General features: G+C 41.3%; 3 protein-coding genes across 4 annotated transcripts in view; all 3 read left to right on the top strand.

Moving 5' to 3' along the window:
* The window catches only part of LOC110961167 (NAD(P)H dehydrogenase [quinone] 1-like), a 47,670-nt gene that overhangs the window by 7,707 nt on the left and 14,808 nt on the right, over positions 1 to 25,155 (top strand). Inside the window, exons 2-6 of one of the 2 annotated variants that reach the window (XM_051938870.1) lie at positions 2,555 to 2,722; positions 5,949 to 6,079; positions 6,377 to 6,490; positions 7,923 to 8,024; positions 8,122 to 8,548. In XM_051938870.1, the coding sequence (XP_051794830.1) occupies positions 2,555 to 2,722; positions 5,949 to 6,079; positions 6,377 to 6,490; positions 7,923 to 8,024; positions 8,122 to 8,433 (827 nt within the window). In that variant the 3' untranslated portion in view covers positions 8,434 to 8,548. Of the gene's footprint in view, positions 1 to 498; positions 650 to 2,554; positions 2,723 to 5,948; positions 6,080 to 6,376; positions 6,491 to 7,922; positions 8,025 to 8,121; positions 8,549 to 25,155 lie in introns of those variants that run through there. The other variant, XM_051938864.1, reaches the window with a different exon arrangement.
* Positions 499 to 25,155, top strand: part of LOC127530923 (NAD(P)H dehydrogenase [quinone] 1-like) — a 51,827-nt gene continuing 27,170 nt past the window's right edge. Inside the window, exon 1 of the mRNA XM_051938855.1 lies at positions 499 to 649. Within this exon, the coding sequence (XP_051794815.1) occupies positions 646 to 649 (4 nt within the window). The 5' untranslated portion in view covers positions 499 to 645. The remainder of the gene's footprint in view (positions 650 to 25,155) is intronic.
* Positions 10,191 to 18,157, top strand: LOC110961172 (gamma-aminobutyric acid receptor-associated protein-like 2). The gene is made up of 4 exons (XM_022208680.2): positions 10,191 to 10,412; positions 15,769 to 15,824; positions 15,937 to 16,109; positions 17,929 to 18,157. The coding sequence occupies exons 1-4, from the start codon at positions 10,379 to 10,381 to the stop codon at positions 18,017 to 18,019; spliced, it is 354 nt and encodes a 117-aa protein (XP_022064372.1). The 5' UTR covers positions 10,191 to 10,378; the 3' UTR covers positions 18,020 to 18,157.

Here is a 25,155-nt window from a genome sequence, read left to right as displayed (position 1 = left end):
ACCAGAGAACGTCCTGCAGCAGGTAAACAGGAAGTAGCCAGAGTTCAGCACACTCAGTCACAACAAACATGACGGTCTGGACTGGTTCAGACTGGTTTGGACCGGTTCAGACTGGTTTGGACCGGTTCAGACTGGTTTGGACTGAATTTTGGACTAGTTTTAGACAATCTTTATTTTAGTTTTAGACTAATTAGTTTCAGACCAGTTGTAGATTAGTTTAGACTAATTGTATATCAGTTTTAGATCCCTCTCAGAGTAGTTTTAGATTATTTCTAGATTAGTTCCAGAATTGGTAAATCAGGTGTTAAAAGCCCAATAAGGTGTAAATCTGGAGGATTAATGTCCTAAAATGTGACCAAAATATTTCCAGCTTGTAGGCATGACTCAGCGAATCCTCTCAGGTGAGTTTCTGCAAAGTCATTTCCCGTCCACCCTTCCATCAACGTGTTTGATTTCAAGGTTCAAGGTTCAGTTTGCCGTCTGTGATCTTAAAGCTGACAATGAACGAACAAATCAGAAGTGATAAAAGTCTTTGTGTATCTGAGCTGATAAGACTGATATCAGAAGGAAGCAGCAGCGTCTATAAGAGTCTGCAGCAGGAGGTCGGATCAGAGGAACCAGGACCAGGAGAACCAGGACCAGGAGATGGGTAAGAACGGAACCAGCAACTGAACGTTAGCAGCTTTAACTGTGAGGAGGACTTTGTTCTGTTTGAGGAGGCCACTAGGTTCATCCAGCAGAACAACCATGTGCATTTACTCTGATTTATTAACAGAATACACTTCATAGCTGGTCAACAAATAACAGAAGATATTTTCGTAAATTTACATTCCTGTACAACATTTGTAAGCTAATTAGGACTCAGTAATGTTTTTTCAAATCGTGTTTGTTAATACTTTAAGGATTTGTCATGAATATAACAAAGCAGTAATAATATTAAAACCACTAAATATTACCATTATATATATGTATGTATGAGTGTGTGTTACATGTTTACATTTATTAGGACTAAAGAATATAGATTTTAAAAAGTTCTTGTCTGATAACATTTTACTTCAATGCGCCTAGTTAGTAGTTATTATTAATAATGTCTGCAGCTGCATATTTAGCATCTGCTCCAAGTAAATAAACTTTGATTACTGCGTTTGTGAAACACTGAAACTCGTTTTTTCTGGTACAAATTTCAAAAAATCTTCCAGAAGTTCAAGTAAAACAAAGAAAAAAAAGCTAATTTCTTTAATGTCAGACGGAAAGAAACAAATCCGGTGAATTGTCAAATTTATAAAAGCTGACTTTCAGTTTTAACGCAACACATCTGCAGTTTGATGTTTTTGATTGAAGTCATTAAAGAAATATTGTTGACCGACATGTTTGTAGCGCTGCAGCTTCGTCCCTCCATCGACCCCGAGCTCCTCCTGCTGGTGCTCAGTTTTATCTCTATTCTGTGTACTTTTACTGTGTTTTGTGCGTTTTCTGGGTGTAGTTTTACTGTGTTTTGTGTGTTTTCTGGGTGTAGTTTTACTGTGTTTTGTGTGTTTTCTGGGTGTGGTTTTACTGTGTTTTGTGTGTTTTCTGGGTGTAGTTTTACTGTGTTTTGTGCGTTTTCTGGGTGTGGTTTTACTGTGTTTTGTGCGTTTTCTGGGTGTAGTTTTACTGTGTTTTTTGTGTTTTCTGGGTGTGGTTTTACTGTGTTTTGTGCGTTTTCTGGGTGTGGTTTTACTGTGTTTTGTGCGTTTTCTGGGTGTGGTTTTACTGTGTTTTGTGCGTTTTCTGGGTGTGGTTTTACTGTGTTTTGTGCGTTTTCTGGGTGTGGTTTTACTGTGTTTTGTGTGTTTTCTGGGTGTAGTTTTACTGTGTTTTGTGTGTTTTCTGGGTGTAGTTTTACTGTGTTTTGTGCGTTTTCTGGGTGTGGTTTTACTGTGTTTTGTGTGTTTTCTGGGTGTGGTTTTACTGTGTTTTGTGTGTTTTCTGGGTGTAGTTTTACTGTGTTTTGTGCGTTTTCTGGGTGTGGTTTTACTGTGTTTTGTGTGTTTTCTGGGTGTAGTTTTACTGTGTTTTGTGTGTTTTCTGGGTGTGGTTTTACTGTGTTTTTTGTGTTTTCTGGGTGTAGTTTTACTGTGTTTTGTGTGTTTTCTGGGTGTGGTTTTACTGTGTTTTGTGCGTTTTCTGGGTGTAGTTTTACTGTGTTTTGTGCGTTTTCTGGGTGTGGTTTTACTGTGTTTTGTGCGTTTTCTGGGTGTGGTTTTACTGTGTTTTGTGCGTTTTCTGGGTGTGGTTTTACTGTGTTTTGTGTGTTTTCTGGGTGTAGTTTTACTGTGTTTTGTGTGTTTTCTGGGTGTGGTTTTACTGTGTTTTTTGTGTTTTCTGGGTGTAGTTTTACTGTGTTTTGTGTGTTTTCTGGGTGTAGTTTTACTGTGTTTTGTGCGTTTTCTGGGTGTAGTTTTACTGTGTTTTGTGCGTTTTCTGGGTGTAGTTTTACTGTGTTTTGTGCGTTTTCTGGGTGTGGTTTTACTGTGTTTTGTGCGTTTTCTGAACATATTTTTGTGTCTTGCAGCTCAGAAGACGGCTCTGATTGTTTTCGCTCACCAGAATCCGGCTTCGTTCAATGCGGCGGCCCGAGATGTGGCGGTTCAGGAGTTGAAGGCTCAGGGATACCGAGTCCTGGTGTCGGACCTGTACGCCATGAAGTTCAGACCCGCGGCCACGAGAGACGACGTTAAAGGTGATCAGACATGAGACCCTCTGACCTGCTCTGTAATGGTACAGTCTGGCCAATACTGCAGACGGTGAAGCCGTCATGGACCTAGCTTCTTCTGCGGTGCTCATTTAGCATGCTGTTGCTAATCAGGGTGCTAAGCTGGGTCAGCATGAGAAGTTGCTCAGTAGCCTCGTGGACAGTGTTGCCAACTTAGCAACTTTCTCACTAAATTTAGCGACTTTTCAAAGCTCCTAGCGACTTTTTTTTGTCAAACGCGACTAGCGAAAAATCCAGCGACTTTTTCTGCCATTTTGGAAACTGACAGGAAAACTGGGATCATTCTGCAGTTACTGTCCTCAGCAAGCAGCAGGTGCTGCTGTGAGCTTCTCCCCCTCCCAAAGCACAGGCTGTCAGTCCAGTAACCCTGCAGCAGTCTCAGTGTCTGATTAGAGGACACATCACTCCGCGGCCAGACGATAGATGAATCGCGCATGCACAAAGTCACTACAGATCCCATCCAGACTTACATAGCGGGATATAAATGAAAATGTTTCTTCACTGTCATACTAAAATAAACCACAGCATTTAGCCTCTAGTACAAAAACATATTTTGGGTGTTTTATACTCACTTTTTGGTCTCTTCCACAACTTTATTCCTCTCTCCTACAACGCTGATTACAATTACATGCAAACTGGGAAATATGCAAATTAGGAGATGACATCATTTAGCGACTTCTAGCGACTTTTAGACAGCCAACAGTGACTTTCCTTACTGAGGAGTTGCTCGTGGAACGTACCCACGCCTTGCTCTGGCAGGTTTCCCAGCCCACCAGATGAGTCTCCAGCCTCTCAGTTCCCTGTCGACGTTACCTCCTCAGACCCAGCGTTATCTAACTCAGTCCCGGTGACTGATCATGTAGATCCGGGAGAAATTTCATTCTGCTCCCCAAACGCTACGACAGGATTTAGGTTTCATGTCAGGGTTTTCTAACTCAAATGTCACTCGTATTTGCGATGCAGCCTCACTATAGGGGTATTATTGTAGCAAGACTATTTGTCAATGCGAATCGAGAGTTGTCTGTCTGTATTTCAATTCATGTGTCCAAAGTGAGATTTGTCAATGTGTAAAAGAATTTGTCTATGAGAACTGAGATTTGTCAATGCGAACCGGAATCTTCAAAAGTTGCCTGAAAATTTGTCCGTCTGTAAATAGGTTTTCAAATGTGTAAAAAAATATGCCAATCTGTATTAAAAATTGTAAATGTAATAAGATTTGTCCATGCGTACAAAGAGTTGTCAATGCGTACAAAGACATTGGTAGTTGAAAAATTGACGTATCCCACTACACATCAGCAGAAAATAAAACGGTTTCACAATTGGCTGTTTTATTTTCACGTGACTTTTGCTACACTTCTGCCGTGAGTGTGATTGTATCTGAAAAATATTTGGGTTTTAGCTCCCTGACCTCCGGCTCACAGGCTCGTCCATGCTGGCTGCCTTCCGCTCTGCTGCCCTGTACCTCAGCAGTTCCCGCCGTCTGCAAGCTTCAGGCGGTGCTATGCCTCAGGTGACCGCCACCTGGGGCATAACCTCGAGCCGATCAAAGGAACCATAACTGATTTAATGAGCCATTCGCAGTTTCACTGTACCGACCGTGTGTACTTAGACTTGCATGGCTTAATCTTTGAGACAAGCATATGCTACTGGCAGGATCAGCCAGGTAGCCCAGACAAGGACGAGCGTGTGGCGCACGCCCGAACGTAGAGCTGCGTGGCAGCGCCTGGTCGGGACCGGGGCCGCGAAGCGAGGCTGTGCTGGGGTGAACGGACAGACAGTGTTTGGCTTGGAGAAATGACCATGTCGTCCGGAGAGTCGACCACCGCCTGAGTGGGACGCGACCGCGGGCCGCGGCGACGGGCTCCGTGGTCGGGCAACTGGGCAGACGGGGCGTTTCGGTCTCCTCGCAGAAAGCCACAGGGGCAGGGCAGGTACAGGGCAGCAGAGCGGAAGGCAGCCACCATGAACGAGCCTGTGAGCCTGAGGTCAGGGAGCTAAAACCCATATATTTTTTAGATACGAATCTCATGTAGCAAAAGTCACATGAAAATAAAACAGCCAATTGTGAAACCGACCGACTCGTACCTGGTGATTTGTCTGTATTTTCTGCTGATGTGTAGTGGGATACGTAAATTTTACAACTGCAAATGTCTTTGTACGCGTGGACAACTCTTTGTATGCATAGACAAATCTTATTACATGTACAAATTTTACATTTTCAGACGACTTTTGAAGATTCCGGTTCGCATTGACAAATCTCAGTTCACATAGACAAATTCTTTCACACATTGACAAATCTCACTTCGGACACATGGATTGAAATACAGACAGACAACTCTCGATTCACATTGACAAATAGTTTTGCTACAATAATACCCCCATACCCCACTCTGACGTATCTGATATCCTTGAATCCTTGCCAGCTAAAGAGTCCTACTGTTCCTCTGTTCTCTCCTCTGGACTACACTTGGCTCAGGTTCCTGTAACCGTTGTCCTTGTTCAAAACCATCACCTCATCTATCACTCCAGTCCTCCTCTTGTCCTGGGCTTCCCTTGGCTTCAAATCCATAATCCACACACCGACTGGGTGAAGAGCCCAGTGGTCTCCTGGAATTGGGATACTCGTTGCTCCGTCCTAAACTCTGCTGATCCCACGTCAGCTTCACCTCCTGAAGCCTTCAGCTTCTCCTCAGTGTCCTCCCAGTATCATGACCTGACACCAAGTTCTCACCTCACCTCCTCATGATTGTGCCATCAACTTGCTCTCTGGCGCCACCTTGTCCTGCAGTCAACTGTATAATCACACATATTGGTGTTTTGTGTAAAACAATAATTACAATTATTGTAGTTGTAGTATTGGTTTAGTAAGTCTTTGTCGACCTACTGCGTATCACTTTCTCATCATTTTGTGTATTTTTTTGTCTTCCTTGTGTCACTTTGTGGTTGTTCTGTCTGTTTTCTTTGTGGTTGTTGTGAATTATTTTGTATCTCCACCTCAGTAACTTAAACAACAACAGACTTCAGAAATCTTTCCATCTGTCACTAAGCTGTGTGTTAGTTAGCATGAGTCCTTGCTGAAGACGTAGATCCTTAAATTAGTCAAAGTTTCAGAGGAGTTTAGGCTCAAAATAAGGAGATTTCCATCCTCCAGGGTTACCTGAGGGGTTGACTCAGGTGTTGTGTGTCTGTACAGGTGAGCTGAAGAACCCGGACCAGTTTGAGTACGGAAATGAAACCATGCTTGCCTTGAAGGAGAACCGTCTCAGTGACGACATCGTAGCTGAGCACCAAAAAATAATTGAAGCTGAACTCATCATCTTCCAGGTCAGAGAGCAACAAACCACATCTACAGCTCTGGTTCTGGTTTCTTTGTGTCACTGAGGTTGTTTTCTGTCTCTTTGTGGTTGTTTTGTGTGTCTTTGTGGTCACTTTGTGTGCATTTACATCATTTTCTGTCACATTGGTGGTCATTTTATGTGTGTCTTGTGTGATGACACTTTGTGGTCATTTGGTCTCTTCTCCAGTTGATTATTTGCATTGAGACGTTTATTTTCTACAAATTTTCAGTATTTCAAGCGTTAATTAATAAGTGATCTTACTAAACTATGTGTGTGTTTGTAGTTCCCGTTGTACTGGTTCAGTGTTCCTGCCATCCTGAAGGGTTGGTTTGATCGAGTAATGACTCGATCATTCGCTTATTCCCTGGCGGAAATGTACAACAACCCCCGTTTCGAGGTGTGACGTGGTGATAAACACACAACAAACCAACCAACACAACAAACCAACCAACACACACAACTAACCATTCAACACAACCAACCAAGACAACCAACCAGTCGTTGGTCTTAGGTTGGTTTGACCTTGTATCGACCAGGTAATAGAGCAGGTATTTTATTTGGTTTGTATTCTGGTTGTGGGTTGATTTCAGATTGGTTTTGTGCTGATTTTAGGACTTGGTTTTGCATCAGTTTTAGTCTTATTTTCATTAGTTCTGGAGTAGTTTTAGATTAGTTTCAAATTAGTTCTTCTTTTTAACATAGCTGAGGTTTTGTTTTTTTTGGGGGGGTGATATCAGGCACTGTTTTTTAATCTATTTTAGCGTTACATTGGGACAGTATCAGACTTGGTTTAGTTTGGGTTTTAGCCTTGTTTCAGACTGTTGTACTGATTTTAGCTGAGTTGAGTTTTGTGATGATATCTGACATGATTTTCTGCCTTGTTTTAAACATTTTAAAACGTTTTTTGGATTGTTTTTGGCCTTACTAGGGACCAGGTGTTTCATTTGGTTTTACACTAGTTTTCAGGAGGTTTTGGCTGGTTTTAGGAAATAGTTTTGCATCAGTTTTAGTCTTACTTTACACTGGGTTTGAACTGGTATTGAAACTATTTTAGGACTTTGTTTACTGGATAATATCAGACTTAGTTTTAGATGTATTTTGGACTGGTTTTATACATATTCTTGAATTTCCCTCAGGATTAATAAAGTATTTGTCTATCTCCTGCTTTTGGGACTTGGTTTCACATGGAATTCAGCCTTATTTCAAAATGATTTCAGACAAGTTGTTGGTGTTTAAGAAATTTCACTCTTAGTCTTTTGAAGTTTGCTGTAGTGGGCTGTTTATTGGTTTTCCGGCATACGATTGGCTTACCGACCCAGAGCATGAGTCTGTGAAGGTAAACTGACCCAGAGCATTTTGAGAGGACCCATTTTATAGGGATGTCAGAGGGTGGATGAGAGGATGGGGAGCAGGCCGTATGTAAACACAAGCGTGAATAGTGGTTAATTTGCATATAGTTGGTTATCAGTAACACAGGGTAAGACAAAAAGCACAAAGAGCAATTCAGTCAAAGGATCTGGCATACAGATGCAAATGGTGTGACATCAAAAGTTAAGGGGGGAGGGTCTGACAGACAATTACAATTAAAGATAACAGAATTGGGAATAACCGTTGGAAATGGAATGAACAGGGTGACATGTGAAACTAGTATCAAAAGGTGTGCTATTTTCTTCATCATTTGACCTCAGTTTAGTTCTTGTGATTCTTTTTGGTTTCGGCCCCATTTCACATTGTTTCTGCGTGGATTTTAGGCTGATTTTGGATGGCCTTTAGCCTGGGTTTGAGCTGTGCTTCCTCTCATACTTGCAGTGTTTTGTGTTTGGTTAAAGGAGAAGAAAGCGATGTTGTCCTTCAGCACTGGAGCCTCACAGATCATGTTTCAGCCGGACGGCTTCCACGGAGACATCAACGTCGTTCTGTGGCCTCTTCAGGTGAATCAAACTCAGAAACCTCCTCGTTCACTCAACATTCCTGAAAGCTATCTGAAGATGACGTTAACCTTCCTCTCTGCTGTGTTTCTCTTGTCAGAATGGAATTCTGCGCTTCTGTGGATTCCAGGTTCTGGCTCCTCAGATCTTCTACAGTCCGGCTCACAATCCGCCCGCCGTCAGAACCTCCATGCTGGAGGGTTGGCGAGCTCGGCTCAAAGGGCTGATGTTGGAGAAGCCTTTGAGCTTCCCTTCCGTCGAGCTCTTCGACCTCAACTCACAGGACGGCTTCCGTCTGAAGCCCGAAGTGAAGAAGGAACAAGAGAAGCACAAGTTCGGCATCACGACGGGTCATCATCTGGGGAAACCGCTGCCGCCGGACAACCAGACCAAAGCAGGAAGCAGGAAGTAGAAACTTCTCTTCACCTCCCATTCTTTTATACGACGGCATCACTTTAATGAAGAAATGTGTGATTGCAGGCACTTCATGTTCACTGAAACTGAAATAAAACCTGATCCAAAACAAAGACTGGAACTGATTCTTCTCTGATTCAACAACTGATTTTTCACTTGTTGCTAAATAAAGACTGAAAACTAAAATACAAACACCTTAAAAGTATTTAGATCTCATCACTTTTCCCCCAGTAATCTAAACTCAGAATGCGAAAAACATGTTGTATTTCTGTCTCAAGATTAAAGTCTGCCATTTATGTCTGAATTATTTCTTTAGTCTTGTAAAAATCAAATCTGAAGACACAAGTCAACAACAAAAATGTCCACAAAAGGCCCAAAACATCTGCAAAGACACTGTTTGTAGCCTTAAACATTTCTGTATCCAGAAGCATTTTGTCTCAAAATCCCACAAATGGTGAGTCCTTGGGTATCATAGTGGATGATCAGATCTCTTTTAGAATATAAGATAAGATAAGATAGACTTTATTGATCTCACAAAGGAGAAATTTAACATTACAGGGCTCTTAGAAACAAAAAACAGAGGAGTGCAAAAGTCACGAAAGTGCAAGAACAAGATAATAAATATTGCACATAATAACAACTACACAGTAGTGTTCTACAGTCTGATGGCAGTGGGGATGAAGGACCTGTGGTAGCGCTCCTTCTTGCACTGAGGGTGTCTGAGTCTCGTGCTAAAGGAGCTGCTCAGCTCCACTACAGTCCGGTGCAGTGGGTGGGAGCTGTTGTCCATGATGGATGAGAGCTTGGTCAACATCCTCCTCTCACCCACATCCATCACAGAGTCCAGTGGGCAGCCCAGGACAGAGCTGGCCCTCTTGGTCAGCTTGTTCAGTCTCTTCATGTCCCGCTCTGTGCTGCCCGGGGCCCAGCAGACGACAGCGTAGAGGAAAGCAGAGGCTACCACGGTGTCATAGAAAGTCCTTAGTAGAGGTCTGCACACTCCGAAGGACCTCAGCCTCCTCAGAAGGTGGAGGCGACTCTGGCCCTTCTTGTACAGAGCATCAGTGTTGTGGGACCAGTCCAGTTTATTGTTGAGGTGAACACCCAGGTACTTGAATGTGTTAAGCATCTTGTGGAAAAACCAGCCCCAAACCACCAGAACTGGGGCAATTTCACTGTTTTCTGTCAGGACATTGACTTTTGACTTTACTGGAGCTCACACCCTATTTATGCTGACTGTTTTTATCTGCCTCACGTTTGTTCTTGCTGTGCTTCATTTGATAATGTTTTATGACTATCAGGGCATGCCCTTTTGGCTGGGTCTTTTCTAAGGGCAGATTTTAATCTTTTGGTTAAATCAATAAATGTAAAGTATCCTGTTTTGCACAGTATAACCTGTTCATGTTACACTGTGGTGGAACATTTTGGTTAATCAGTAAAAAGATTTAGAAATAATCCATGTTTGCAGCCATTTAAAGAGCCTGTCTATCAGCTGTTCATACACGACCTGCTTGTGTTTATGTTCCAGCGAGTGTCACCAAAAACGACTAACGGGGAACGCAGTCAAAGGGTTGTCATGTTAAATTAAAAAGCAAACAGTATATGAGTTGTTAAAATTCAATCATGATGTTGGAATGATAGTGCAAGTGTTTAATAATTAATTAAATTTAAATAATTAAGGTGCAAAACTTAAACCCATTGCAGTTTCTCCTCTCGCCCCCCCTCCTGTGCGCGGCGGAATGGAGCGGCCCTCAGTGACGTCAGGCTGTGGGCGGAGCTGCGGCGGACGGTGAAGAAGGAGGAGGTTTGTTGTTTGTTGTTTGCTTCGACGGTTTCTGCCCGATTTAACGGACGAAACGAGCGGGACAGAAACAGTTTCACGCCTTCAACCAGCCGAGGGCCGCGTTTAGCATCTGCTGCGTCGAGCGGAAAGACCCGGAAACATGAAATGGATGTTCAAAGAGGATCACTCGTTGGGTAAGAAGCAACCGTTGTTTTCTCGAGTTAAAATGTCGGCGCTGGTTCCGGTTTAAAGTCTCTTTAATTTGGGTCCGTTTGGGATTAATGTGGGGTTTAAAGGGTTTAAGTGTCACCCAGAATCGGGTGGGTTACCGAGCCGGGCCTGTCCCGTCCTCCGGGCTTTGTTTAGGGAGGAGGCTGGATGAAAATGGCTGTAAATGTGGATGTCTGGATGCTGGAGGACGGAGGCCTGCTCGGTCTGATGGAGGATCTGGACTCTGATGGAGGATCTGGACTCTGATGGAGGATCTGGACTCTGATGGATCCTCCATGAGTCTGTTTATCTGCTCCACTTCCTCTGAAGGCCTGAATCATCCGCAGGCTGCTGCTTTGTGCATCACCAGACTGTTGCTCAACATGCTGTTTTCCTGCAGGCCTGAACAGATTACCAGAGTCTGACCAAAACTAAGGGTCTGGACCTGATCCGCACAAGAACCGCTGACTAAATGTCGAAAAATCCAACAGACCTCTGTTGTTGTCGTATGTTTTACAGGGATTCAGTAGAGGAGAACTTTCAACGTTTGAGGAGGATAGAAGCAGAGTGGTCTAACTTAGAAAACATCTAAACTGAGTTTTATATCATTCCTGTGGTATTTTCTGGTCTAGATTTTAGTGTCGGAGTGGTCTAACCTACAACCCAGATACAGCGTTACAGTGAAATGTTAGAACATTCTGGAAAACACTAAACTTTGAACCTGTTTTTGTCCAGAGCTACAGGAAGTGGGTCAGACCACTCTGATTCCAACCCTTATTGTCCAAGATGGCTCACAAATGATCCAGAATTACAGACCATGTTCCAGAAATGATCTAAAACAATGAAAATTTGTTCAGAATGAATTTTTTTATATGAAAATAGTCTAGAATGACTAAAAATGATCCAAAATCAGTCTAAAAATCATCCAAAAGGACTCAAAATTGGTCTAAAATGACTTAAATGATCCAGAATTACAGAAAATGTTCAAAAAATGACCTGAAATGATGGAAATTTGTTCAGCATGACATGAAAATAGTCTAAAATGACTGTAAAATAATCCAAAATCAGTCAGAATTTCTGTCAAATGATTAAAAGTGATCCAGAATGACTGAAAATAAGCAGAATGGCAATACATTTATCCAAGATGCTTTAAAATCATCCAAAATGATGGAAAATTGATCTACACTGAGTTGAAAATGATCCAAAATGGCAGAAAATCTCCCCAGTAGTACACAAAAGTTGTCAGAAATTACAAAAATCTTCACAAAATTACTCAAAAATCAACCAAAATGATTTCAGAATCATCCAAACTGACTTAAATCATCCAGAATTCCACAAAATGTTCCTGAAATTATCTAGAAGGATGAAAATTTGTTCAGAATGACATAAAATAGTTAAAAATGATCCAAAATGGTAGAAAACTTCTCAAATGACTCAGACGTATGGGTTCTGTAAAGCGTCTTGAAACAGTTTGACCTGTATTTGGCGCCATATAAATAAAGTTGAATTGAAATGAAAAATGATCCAGAATGACTGAAAATCTGCAGAATGACATTAAATTTGTCTGAGATGCTTTAAAAATCATCCAAACTTGAAAACTCTCTAAACAGAGCAGGGTTGTGACTTGACTGACCAAACAGTGATCAGGTTTCTCCTCAGACAGTTCCTCCATCATTAGCGTCCTGATTGTCCAGATTCCATCCTTTGTCGTGTAAACCAGCAGCTCCACCTCCATGGTTGCCCTCATTGTTGTCCTGGTTTCACAGCGTTCACAGCTGGAGACAGGCGAGTCCTGCTGGTTCATGTTTAGGGCTGAGTACCGAACTTTGGTTCTTTAATGGCACCGACCGAAATGTTTCGGTACTAATGAGTATCAAAATAAGCCTCGTCTTTCGGTTCCATGTTCCGGTACTTATCACGTGATTATGATAAAGCAAGCCTGTGATTGGCTGTAACATTACACGTGATTGCAGCAAGCCGGAAAAAAACATGCTGCCCGTTCACAGACAGGTTTCACGTTAGGTACACTGACTTTACTGCAGTTGTGTAGCGTGTCGTCGAAGTGGGAAAAGATGCCTCTGAGGTCTAAAACGTGGCTCTACTTTTGTAAAGTGGACGCCAATAGTGCGCGGTGCAGTATATGCCAAAGAACCATCGTTGCTAAGTCAGGCAACACAACAAATTTAATGAAGCATTTGACTGTGCACAGAATCGATTTAAGAGCGGAAAGTTGCTCCGTGTTCGACTACAAGACGAGCGGGCCGCAGCCACCCCCCTCCTCTCAGCATTCATGGCAGCCTGTGGACGTTACAGAGCGAGAGGTTTTACCACCAGACTCTGAAAGTACAGAGGACGGCGCCGTGTCTGAAAAACTGTTAAGTGAGAAAGTCCTCAGCATGTACTGAACTGTACATTGCTTGCAAATGTTCTTTTGCACTGGAAAATTAAACTCAAGATGTGAAAAGTAATGTGTAATGCAATGTTCATTCTGTTAGAGTATATATTGTAAAACTGGTATCGAAAAAAGTATCGTTTAGGAACCGGTATCGCAGTGAAGGTATCGGTATTGGTATCGAAACTTTTAGATTGATACCCAGCCCTATTCATGTTCTACCTGATGTAACGCCCCATCAGTCAGGGGGAGCTGAAGAACCTGAAGAAGTCCAGGTGGTTCCTACTGAAGCTCCTGTGATCACCAGAAATGAGTTTAAAATTATAGAGTGGTGAAGATCAGATCTGATGGTTGGTCCTCCTCTGATACTTAGATGTTATCCTGTTTTAGCTGCAGCACTTCTCTACAGCTCAATGAAGGCTACTTCTAAAAATAAAAAAACATTTCATATTCATTTATGGAGGGAATCTTCTATGATCTCTCCAGAAGAGGAGGCAGAGAAACCAACTTCATGTCAGTTCCCTCAGCTCTGGTTTAGTAGCTGACAGATGATGGATTAACTGATGACAACATGGATCACTGATGGAGCAGAGAGAGGTTTGTTCTCCTGGATCCATGGGATTCAGGTCCTTCAGCTGCTGGAGCTCCTCAGAGGAACCAGACCAAGACCAGAACGGTTCTACTGGAGCTCCTCAGAGGAACCAGACCAAGACCAGACGGGTTCTACTGGAGCTCCTCAGAGGAACCAGACCAAGACCAGACGGGTTCTACTGGAGCTCCTCAGAGGAACCAGACCAAGACCAGACGGGTTCTACTGGAACTCCTCAGAGGAACCAGACCAAGACCAGACGGGTTCTACTGGAGCTCCTCAGAGGAACCAGACCAAGACCAGACAGGTTCTACTGGAACTCCTCAGAGGAACCAGACCAAGACCAGACGGGTTCTACTGGAACTCCTCAGAGGAACCAGACCAAGACCAGACAGGTTCTACTGGAGCTCCTCAGAGGAACCAGACCAAGACCAGACAGGTTCTACTGGAACTCCTCAGAGGAACCAGACCAAGACCAGACAGGTTCTACTGGAACTCCTCAGAGGAACCAGACCAAGACCAGACAGGTTCTACTGGAGCTCCTCAGAGGAACCAGACCAAGACCAGACAGGTTCTACTGGAGCTCCTCAGAGGAACCAGACCAAGACCAGACAGGTTCTACTGGAACTCCTCAGAGGAACCAGACCAAGACCAGACAGGTTCTACTGGAGCTCCTCAGAGGAACCAGACCAAGACCAGACAGGTTCTACTGAGGACTTTATCAGCTGAAGTGGTTCTGATTCTGAACCAGCTCTAGACTTTTCCAGCAGAGTCTCACATCTTCTGGCTTCATGAGCTGCAGATTAGTCCTGAGAATCTGTTTGAATCAGGAGGAACTCGGATCCATCCTCAGTATTTTCACATTTGGTCATTTTCCGTGTTCAGTTCTGCTTTTAATTGATCCAATTAATGATCGTCTTTAGAACCAACTGCTGCTGATTTTACTGTTAGAACAAACATTCTGGTCATTTTGTGTGTCTTTGTAGTGTTGTGTTGTAGTGTTTTTTGTTGTTTTTACTGTTGTTTTGTGTCTTTTCATGGTTATTTTGTGATTGTTTTGTGTCTCTCCGTGCTGGATTTTTGTGTTTTTATGGCCATTTTGTTTAAATTTGTGGTTATTTAGTATATTTTCTTGTTCTTTTACGACTCTTTATCGTCTCATCTTCTATCCTTTGAATCCATTTGTGGCCATTTTGTGTCTGTGCTTTATTTTGTGTTTTTACTGTTTTGTGTGTTTTTTATGGTCATTTTAAGCCTTTTTGTCATTGTTATCAATCTCCTTGTGGTCATTTTGTGTACATTTGTGTATTTTGTTTACACCATCGTCTCTTCGCAGACATTTTGCTTCTGTTTTCACTTTGTGTCTTTCTGTGGTCATTAGGTGTATTTTATGGTTGTTGTACTTTTTTTTTCTTTGTGTTTTTTGTGTCATTGCAGTCGTTTTTTGTCTCTTTAATGTACCAAACATTAACAGTCTCCCACTTTAAGTCAGATAATTGTCAGATTTGCGGTTCCACCACGTTTGATTCAGGAGTAAATGTTGTGGGTCGATGGTTTTCTGATTGATGGACGGCAGCAGATTGCGAATCTGATCAGATATTGATCTCAGTCTGTCACCAGCAGCTCAAAGTCAAACTGAACTCAGTCCTACTCTTTATTTAACTGATATTAACGCATCAGAGCAACAACTAGAGGCTTCAGCTGGAGGAGTTCATCATGACTCAGTTTATTAACGTTAAGCTCACATTTGGTTCATTTTTCAAACTAAACCTTCAAGTTGCATGCGAGTAGTTCAAGGACCGTCAGAAAGACTGAAAAGAATCGGATGGTTTTTGTTTTTACTGCTGATAAATGAGGTTATTTTGGTGATTGTTTGTTTTTGAAGAATGGAACTGTGATATGAAGATTGGGAGGACAGAGCCTTCTCCATCGCTGCACCAGCCTCTCCACATCCAAATCCCTTTTAAAGACTCGCCTTTTTAGAGATGTTTTTATTGAGTAACACTGTATTTTATTTTAATATTAAAATTTTGTCCATTTTAAATGACTGTTTGACTTTTAAACTGTCTTTGCTTTTAACTCTTGCTTTATTTTATTGTATTTTATGTACAGCATCTTTGAGTTACTTGTAAAGCGCTTTCTAAATAAAATGTATTATTATATTAAGATACTGTTAATTACAGAGCAGCTGTAGCTCTGATGAACCTGTGATTCCACATCTTTATAGTGGTTAGTAGTTCAGAGAGTCACGTTATGATGCAGACTCAGTTTGTGTTCATGAGCAGCTCCTTTCACATCTAAACTACCCGTAGACGTCCACACAGCACATGATTAACCAGAACGTCTGTTTGTTTTGCAGAACATCGATGCATAGAATCGGCCAAAATCCGCAACAAATACCCTGACAGGGTCCCGGTGAGTAACAGAGAGTCTTATTATTATGACAGAGGTTTGTTTGTGTCGTCAGGTGATATTCCAGATCTTTTCTAGTGATTCTGGGTTTACTAACGGTTCTGTGTTCTGTCAGGTGATCGTGGAGAAGGTTTCTGGATCACAGATCGTGGACATCGATAAGAGGAAGTACTTGGTTCCCTCTGACATCACGGTGGCCCAGTTCATGTGGATCATCAGGAAACGCATCCAGCTCCCCTCAGAGAAAGCCATCTTTCTGTTCGTGGACAAGACGGTGCCTCAGTCCAGGTCAGCAGATAGCAGCTAATTCTGGGTTTAAACCCTCTGATGGAAGCTCATTCTGGAGAGAAAACGGCAATTCTGTTAAAAGAAACCTCTAAATATTTGACACAGTTTTAGGAATTAGCATCAGTTTGGTGCAGCTTTAAGTCAGTGCCGGAGTGGTTTTAACTCAAGCAGGCTATCAGCACAAGCTACCCAATCTGAAGATAACATTAGCCACTGCATTAGCCTAAAACAGATAACATTAGCCACTGCATTAAAAGATAACATTAGCCACTGCATTAGCCTAAAAAAGGTAACATTATCCACTGCATTATTCTAAAAAAGGTAACATTATCCACTGCATTAGCCTAAAAAAGGTAACATTAGCCACTGCATTAGCCCAAAACAGATAACATTAGCCACTGCATTAGCCCAAAAGAGATAACATTAGCCACTGCATTAGCCTAAAACAGATAACATTAGCCACTGCATTAGCCCAAAAGAGATAACATTAGCCACTGCATTAGCCTAAAACAGATAACATTAGCCACTGCATTAGCCCAAAAGAGATAACATTAGCCACTGCATTAGCCTAAAACAGATAACATTAGCCACTGCATTAGCCCAAAAGAGATAACATTAGCCACTGCATTAGCCTAAAACAGATAACATTAGCCACTGCATTAGCCCAAAAGAGATAACATTAGCCACTGCATTAGCCTAAAACAGATAACATTAGCCACTGCATTAGCCCAAAAGAGATAACATTAGCCACTGCATTAGCCCAAAAGAGATAACATTAGCCACTGCATTAGCCTTAACGAGATACTGTTAGCCTGTAGAAGATACTAGCTTAATGCAGCAGCATTCGCCTGAACTAGAGAACATTCGTCGCTGCATTACCCTAAACAGGTTACTGTTAGCCTAAAGAAGATAACATTAGCTACTGCATTAGCTTAAATGTGATGGTTTTAGCCTAAAGAAGATAATAGCCTATGCCTTAGCATATATCAGAAGTTGTTAGCCTAAAGAAGATAACATTAGTCACTGTATTAGCCTTAATGGGATACTGTTAGCCTACAGAAGATGACATTAGCTGTTGTGTTAGCTTAAACAAGGTACTGGTAGCCTAAATAAGATACTCTTAGCCTAAAGAACATAACATTAGCCGCTACATTAGCCTAAACAAGATGCTGTTAGCCTAAATAAGATACTGTTAGCCTAAATAACAAAATGTTAGACACTGCATTAGTCTAACTGAGATGTTGTTAGCCTAAACGAGATACTAGCTTAATGCAGCAGTATTAGCCTAAACTAGATAACATTAACCCAAACAAGACAGTGCTACGAGGCTAAACAACATTAGCCACTGCGTTAGCCTAAATAACGACAGCAGTCGATACGTTAGCCTCAACAAGATGGTGTCAGGTGTAACGTTACACTTAGCAACATCACATTAGCCACTTTATTAACCTAAACAATATAAGGAGACGTTAGCCACTGGATTAGCCTGAAGAAGGTGGCATAGCCGCATAAAGGAGACAATCTGATCATTTATGAGAATACAATCATTCATAAATAGTTCAGTTCCTTTAATCCTGCCTTTAAATAGGAAGAATTTCAGCGACAGACGTCATGAAGTCAGTTTCTGATTAAATGATCGTTTAAATATTGAGTGAAGACGGTAAAGATGAATGTTTGTGGATGATTCATGTTCATTAGATGTTTGAATCTGTCTCAGTTCATCGTCCTGCTGAACGTTTTGGTCGTTTGTCTAACAGACTATGGAGGACTATTTTCAGCGGCGTATTAATCCACATCTATGCTCTGGTTGTGTGTTTAGCATCACGATGGGGCAGCTGTACGAGAAGGAGAAGGACGAGGACGGCTTTTTATACGTGGCCTACAGCGGAGAGAACACCTTTGGTTTTTAGGATCACCGAGCAGCCGACGGCGACGCCCACCCACATCCAATCACAGCCCTCACTCAGCCTGCGGACGGCGAGGGAAGCCCAGAGATTCAGAGACACCCGGAGGACGGACGGAGGGACGGAGGGACATGAAGGCAGCAGTTTTTTGGCCCGTGTTGCACCGGTTCTTTCCAGTCATAGATTCAGTTAGTTTGATGTCGTGATTCGAGTGTTTTAGGATGAGCCTGATTTACTTTGTTTTTGTTTCCACCTTTTAAATGCGTGAATGACTTTTGCTTTTAGTTGTGCTTTTCTTCTTTGGAGACGATATTTAAAGAAGTTTAATTTAATTATTTGAAGGTAAGGTAGCTGGATGACCTAACCAATAAAAAGAGCAAACTAAACCCACTGCTTTGGTTCTGTTGTTCTTAAACTGTCCTCGTTTAAAAAGACACGTATAGAAAACACTGCAGAGCTGCAACAGCTGTTCACTGTTTTATTAATTTAATAATCAGTCCTTTTTAGGAATCAAAATTTAAAACATTTTGACTTCAATCTGATCAACTTCAATCTGATCTTGGTGCTTGAAGAAGTCATCCTGATGGACCAGCAGCCGTTGGACAGGTTCTTGATCAGGCGGTTGGTGAGGCTGGTTTTCCCTCCATCGGTTACACCGTCGATGCCGATGATGTACTTCATGTTCTCTGATCGGTCCAAGCTCGAAAAAAGAGTCAAAAACGTCAACAAAAACCGGGTCGGGAGCGATCGGACGAGGAAGAAAGCTGAAAAGGAGAAGGTTGCAGCAGGAAACGATCACTACTGGAGTCCTCCATGGACCTTGAGTTTAGTGAGTAAGGTCAGAGCAGAAAGGGAGCTGCTACTCAGACGCCGTTCTTCCACCCAGAGAGGACCTCTTTCTGCTGTCGCTGCCACACAGACTGCCCTAGTGGAGGTTTGAGGTGGAATATTCCTTTAAACCAACCTAAATTTCATGTTTTGATCATTATCACGTGAGAAACCTCAATCCAGACTCCTCATCAAGACGTTTGAGATTTATGCTGCTGTTATTTGTTTAGTCCAGACTAAATGACAGAGATCTACAACTGTGATTTTACTTCAGGACTCGGTTATTAAATGTCAAAACAATCCATGTGACTCTAAAAACTCAACAGCTTTACAAACTCTTAAGATTAAACTCTACAAAAGAAGTTGGACTTCCTCTGGCTTATTCTATCCCAAAACACCAAATATTCAGGAAGGTGGTTGCAGCACCATCTTCAGTTTTACTGTGGGTGCTGGTGGTGGAAGATCATGATCAAAAAGCTTTATGTGCAAAATTACAGGCTTATACTCCCAGTAGTTTTTGAGTTATGGCATTTTCCAAATTGTAATAATTCAGGCCAAAATGCCCTCCCCCCAATCCTCGCCTGGAATTTGTAGGTTTTAAAATGCTTATATCTCTGCTTCTGGGTATCACAGAGACTTGAATTTTTTTCTCCAAGCTCTCTACATGTTGGTGATGTCCTAGAAACAACACACACACTCAGGAGAAGTCTCTACAGAGCAGGGGGGCTTGCCCAAAATGTATAAATTATTTGTAAAAACCACTCACGAGTAGAGTTAAGGGTGTTAAAATACTAGAAATCTCACAGATTAATGTCTTAGCACCATTTAGTATTGCTCTAGACCAGACTGGCTTATTAAAACTTATACAGGGGGAGCCCTCTAGGCACATTATTTAGAGAGATATGGACTGCTGAACATTGCCCCCCCCCCCCCCCCCATGAAAGTGCCTAATTTTCACGGACCCTGAAGTCAATGTAGCACAGGTGGTAGAGATCTGCTAATTTGCACAGAAACTCATCTATCCTCTGACTATAGCCATGCAAAGTCCCAGCTTCTAGCCATCACTGCATCATGCTCAGTTGCTCAAATGCTCAAAGAGAATGGATGGATGGATATTCTCTGGTTTTCTCTGCTGTTTATATTTTTATTATCTGTGATTATTTCATTCGTGTAAAATAAAGCTGGAGGCATAAAGACTCATTTAGTTCTTTTATTCCTGAAATCTTTGACGTAGCAGAACTAAACTTCCATTTTCCTTCTTGTACTTCTGATACTAGAACTAAACGTGTCTTCAACACGGATCATCTGGTTTTAATGAATCAGCAGCAACATCACAACAACAAATGAGACCATTTTCAACAAATTCATGAAACTGATGTCATTAAAAACTATCAGAGTCTGTTTTAGTGTCAAATTAAAGCTGATTACTGACAACTCGAACATTAACGTGACTGTTTTAATCACATTTAAGTTTCCTGAACGTTACATTAACTCACAGAGCAGAAGTCTGGAAGCTGCTTCATGTTCAGATTTTCATACTTCAGTCCAGCAGATGGAGACAAAGAACGTCAGGAGAACGTCAGGAGAACGTCAGGAGAACGTTGGCTCTGTTATCAGTCTGAGGTTTAATATCTGGATCTGTTTGTGGATGTTTTCCTGTTTCGTCGTTTTTTTATCTCTTTATATTGTTTGTGTCTCTGTCATTGTTTTTGGTCTGTTTCACCCTTTTTGTGTCTCTTTGTGTAATTGTTGGGTTTTTCTCATCTTCTGTCATTGAGTATTTTTGCAGACATTCTGCATCTCTGTTTTCATTTTGTATCTATTTATGGTTGTTTTTTGTCTTTTTGTTGTCATGTGGTGTATTTTTGTGGTCGTTTTGCATCTTTTTATTGTCATTTTTTGTCTGTGCAGCCATTGTGCGACTGTGTTCACTTTGTGTCTATTTGTGGTAGTGTTTTGTCTTTTTTGACGTGATTTTGTGCATTTTTTTGTTCGCTTTGTGTCTGTTTGTGGTTGTTTCTGTGCTTTTACAGTTTTTTTTGTATTTTTATGATGTTGTTGGTCTGTATTTTGCTTCACTGTCGTCAGTTTGTGATCATTTTAAGCATCTTTGTCATTGTTGCTGGTCTGTTTGTGGTCATTTTGTGTTCCTTTGTGGTTGTTTTGTGTATTTTGTTGGGTTTTAGTCTCTTCATCGTCTCATCTTTGATCATTTTTTCGTTTCTTTGCAGACATTCTGCGTCTCTGTTTTCACTTTGTGTCTATTTGTGGTCATTTTTTTTGCTTTTTGTCATCATTTTGTGCATCTTTGTGATCATTTTATTACCGTTTTTTGTCTCTTTGCAGACATTTTGCATCTTTAATGAACTTCTCTGTAACAAACTTTACAGTCTCCTCAAACGGACACTTTTGACCTCTTTTTGTTGCCGTAGATCGACTCAGATCGTTAAATTCTGTCTCATTATTGGACGTTCCTCTAAACAGACGCAGTGATTGATTATTGATCTGCAGCAGTTTTATGATGCTGGAGTTTGTTTTCTGAGTAAAACCGCTGAGAAGCAGCAGAAGTTTATTGAGCAGGTTGAAGTTCACAGAAGTTGGTTTCAGTGTTTTAATGAAGCGGCAGAAAGAGGAACCAGGTCTGTGGTTTCTGGATTAATGTGAACACGATTTAAACTGTAACTTCAGGGTCAAACTGAAGAACTCTGAGGTAGTTTTCAGTAAAACGAGTACGTTTACTGCAATCTGAAGTACTTTCTTCTGATTTTACTTCATTTGCTGAACTACAGCAATGATTGACAGATATTATTAAACAGCCACAGAAACACAAAATGACTCACAACAACCACAAAGAGATACAAAACAACCACAAAGAGACACAAAACGGCCACAAAGAGATTCAAAAGAGCGATGAAGAGGATCAAAAACAGCAGAAAGAAACAAAAAGTGAACACAAACGTGAAAAAACTTACAAAGACACACAAAAAGTCCACAAAGTGACACAAAGTGACTAAAGGAGTCAGAAGGACTGCAAAAATATGTAAACTAATTCATAAAAGAGACATTAAAGACAAAAAATGGAAAATGGTTGCAGAGAAACGCAAAGTGACCCGAATGAGCTGCAAAATGAACAAATACATGAAAATGGAAAAAAAAAAAAAGAAGAAAAAAATGATGCTAATTCAGTAAAAACAGAAACAAAAAACACATCTATGACTCAAAAGGACCAAAACCAGAGACAAAGCTGAAATTAATCAACATAAAACTTCTGCAGACACAAAAAGGCCTGAGGGAGAAAAATGAATGTAAAACAAACTATGACCTTCTCATAGCATCAGATAATGGACTAGTCTCTATAATTGTTTTGTTAGATCTTAGTGCAGCGTTTGACACAATCGACCACAAAATTTTATTACAGCGTCTAGAACATTCAATTGGCATTAAAGGGACAGCACTGGACTGGTTTAAATCCTACTTATCAGATAGGTTCCAGTTTGTGCATGTCAACAATAACTCTTCTGAGCATACTAAAGTTAATCATGGAGTTCCTCAGGGTTCTGTCTTAGAACCGATACTTTTCACATTATACATGCTTCCCTTAGGCAATATTATTAGGAAGCACTGTATTAACTTCCATTGTTATGCAGATGACACACAATTGTATTTATCTATGAAGCCAGATGAAACTGATCAGTTAGCTAGACTGCAAGATTGTCTTAAGGACATTAAAACCTGGATGACTTTTAACTTCCTACTGCTAAATTCAGACAAAACTGAAGTCATTGTATTTGGCCCCAAACATCTTAGAAACTCGCTTTCAAAGCAAATAGTTACTCTGGATGGCATCACGTTGGCCTCCAGTACTACTGTGAGGAATCTTGGAGTTATTTTTGACCAGGACATGTCCTTTAACTCACACATAAAGCAAGTCTGTAGGACTTCCTTTTTTCACCTGCGTAATATTGTAAAAATCAGGAACATTCTGTCTCAGAGTGATGCAGAAAAATTAGTTCATGCTTTTGTTACTTCCAGGCTTGACTATTGTAATTCCTTATTATCGGGTTGTCCAAATAGTTCTCTCAAACATCTACAGTTGATCCAAAACGCTGCTGCGAGAGTACTGACAGGAGTTAGCAAAAGAGATCATATTTCCCCTATACTTGCTTCTCTTCACTGGCTTCCTGTTAAATCCAGAATAGAATTTAAAATCCTTCTTCTGACATATAAAGCTCTTAATAACCAATCTCCATCATATCTTAAAGATCTGATAGTACCTTATTATCCTAGTAGAACTCTTCGCTCTCAAGCTGCAGGCTTACTTGTTGTTCCTAGAATTTCTAAAAGTAGAATGGGAGGCAGAGCCTTCAGTTATCAGCGCCTCTCCTGTGGAACCTGCTCCCAGTTTGGGTTCGGGAGGCAGACACCCTCTCTATTTTTAAGACCAGGCTTAAAACGTTCCTTTTTGACAAATCTTATAGTTGGGGCTGACTGGGTGACCCACAGGGGTTCGGCTTGTGTCTTCATTGTACAGCTGACTCCCTCTTGGACGTCCCTTCGTTCTGCCTCTAGTCATGCTGCTATAGGCCTATAGGCTGCTGGGGGACTTTTCTTGACGCACTGAGCCCTTCTCTATCTACCTTTACATTTAATATGTATACCGTTATTGCAGTACATTCACTCTGTTTCCCCCTGTGCTATTTCTCCGAGTGTCCCTGGTCCCAGAGCTGGATGCTTCAGATCTGCGGTCGATGTTCCACCAGCTGGTCCAGTCTCCATCATGTCCACTGTGGGATGCTGCTGCTGACCTTCCTCCAGCCCTCTGCTTCCAACTCCCCTTTTCCACCAGTCAACTCTGCATCGCCTTCACTATACTGTTATGCTAACTTACATACTGTTTGAATTTTACTGCTAGCTATATATGGAGTATGTTTAATGTCAGAGCCGTACATCATCAGAGTAAACTATGAGTCAGTTTTCAATGTTAGCTTATACTTTGTCTGTGTCACATATCCTGTCATACATGTATCCAAATGTGTGTTGTGTTTTCCTTGCTTTCCCACCCCTCCCTCTTCTCCCATCCCTCCCCCTTGCCCTCCTCTGTCCCTCTCAACCCCCCCGGCCAGCAGGCAGATGGGTCCCCCCTATATAGAGCCGGGTTCTGCTCCAGGTTTCTTCCCTGTTAAAAGGGTGTTTTCTTGCCACTGTCGCCTTTGGGCTTGCTCTGGGGGTCAGGCATTTGGGTTCTGTAAAGCGTCTTGAGACGATTTGACGCTATATAAATAAAATTGAATGTAAAACAACTGGAAGCACACAAAAAGACAAACGAGAGCCACAAACCAGTGGAAAAGAGACAAAAATGAACAAAGAGATGATTATTTAAAGCAAGAAGAAATAAAATCACCTCTAAGAATCATAAAAGTGGAGAAAAGAGAAACACAAAGACACAGAAAAACACAAAGAGACGTAAAACAACTGCAAAGACACAGAAAAGACCAGAAAAGGCTCAAAATGAAAAGAAAGCAACAACAAAGCAGTGAAAAACAGACTCAAAGTAAACAGAAACTGATGCTAATCGAGACAAAAAACACATCTAAGACTCACAAAAGAACCAAAACTGACTGAAAAGAGACAAACCAACAAAGCAGACGCATAATTAACAGTATTCAATGTAAAACTCTGCAAAGACACAGAAAATGACAAGACTCCAAAAGAACATAAAGATGTAAAATGTGTTTTAAAGAAGCATAAAATGACCCGAAAGACACAAACCAGTGAAAAATAGAAACAAAATGAACACAAAGGTTTAATTTAATGCAAGAGGAACTAAAATCACCTGTAAGACTCATAAAAGCAGCAGAAGTAGAGACAAAACGACAGAAAAGAGAAACTGATGAGAGATTCAAAATGAACAGAAACAGACGTAAAATGACTGCAAAGATGCACAAAAACACCAGAAAGAGGCTCCGAACAGCGAAAGAGACAAAATGAACACAAACAGATGCTAATTCAACACAAAACTGAGCTTAAAGGTCCTAAACTAGAGACGTAAACCAGCAAAGCAGATGTAAAACTCCTGCAAAGACACGGAAAATGACACAAAACAAACAAAGAGATGGAAAATGACTGCAGAGACACAAAATGACAAGAGACTAAAAATGAACAGAAAGCCAAATGAAACCACCACAGACTCACAAAGACACAAAGTGATCCTGTGATGAATGAAACCAGCAGCAACACAATGAATCAGAGCTGTAAACAACAACAACAACAAGGAGCTGAAGCCACATTAAACTGATCCTTTTATCAGCCATCGA

The sequence above is a fragment of the Acanthochromis polyacanthus genome, chromosome 2, assembly GCF_021347895.1.
Source record: "Acanthochromis polyacanthus isolate Apoly-LR-REF ecotype Palm Island chromosome 2, KAUST_Apoly_ChrSc, whole genome shotgun sequence".
In the NCBI taxonomy this organism is placed as follows: domain Eukaryota; kingdom Metazoa; phylum Chordata; class Actinopteri; family Pomacentridae; genus Acanthochromis; species Acanthochromis polyacanthus.
Note: the sequence above shows the minus strand (reverse complement) of the source record. Positions and strands in the feature narration are given on the sequence as shown.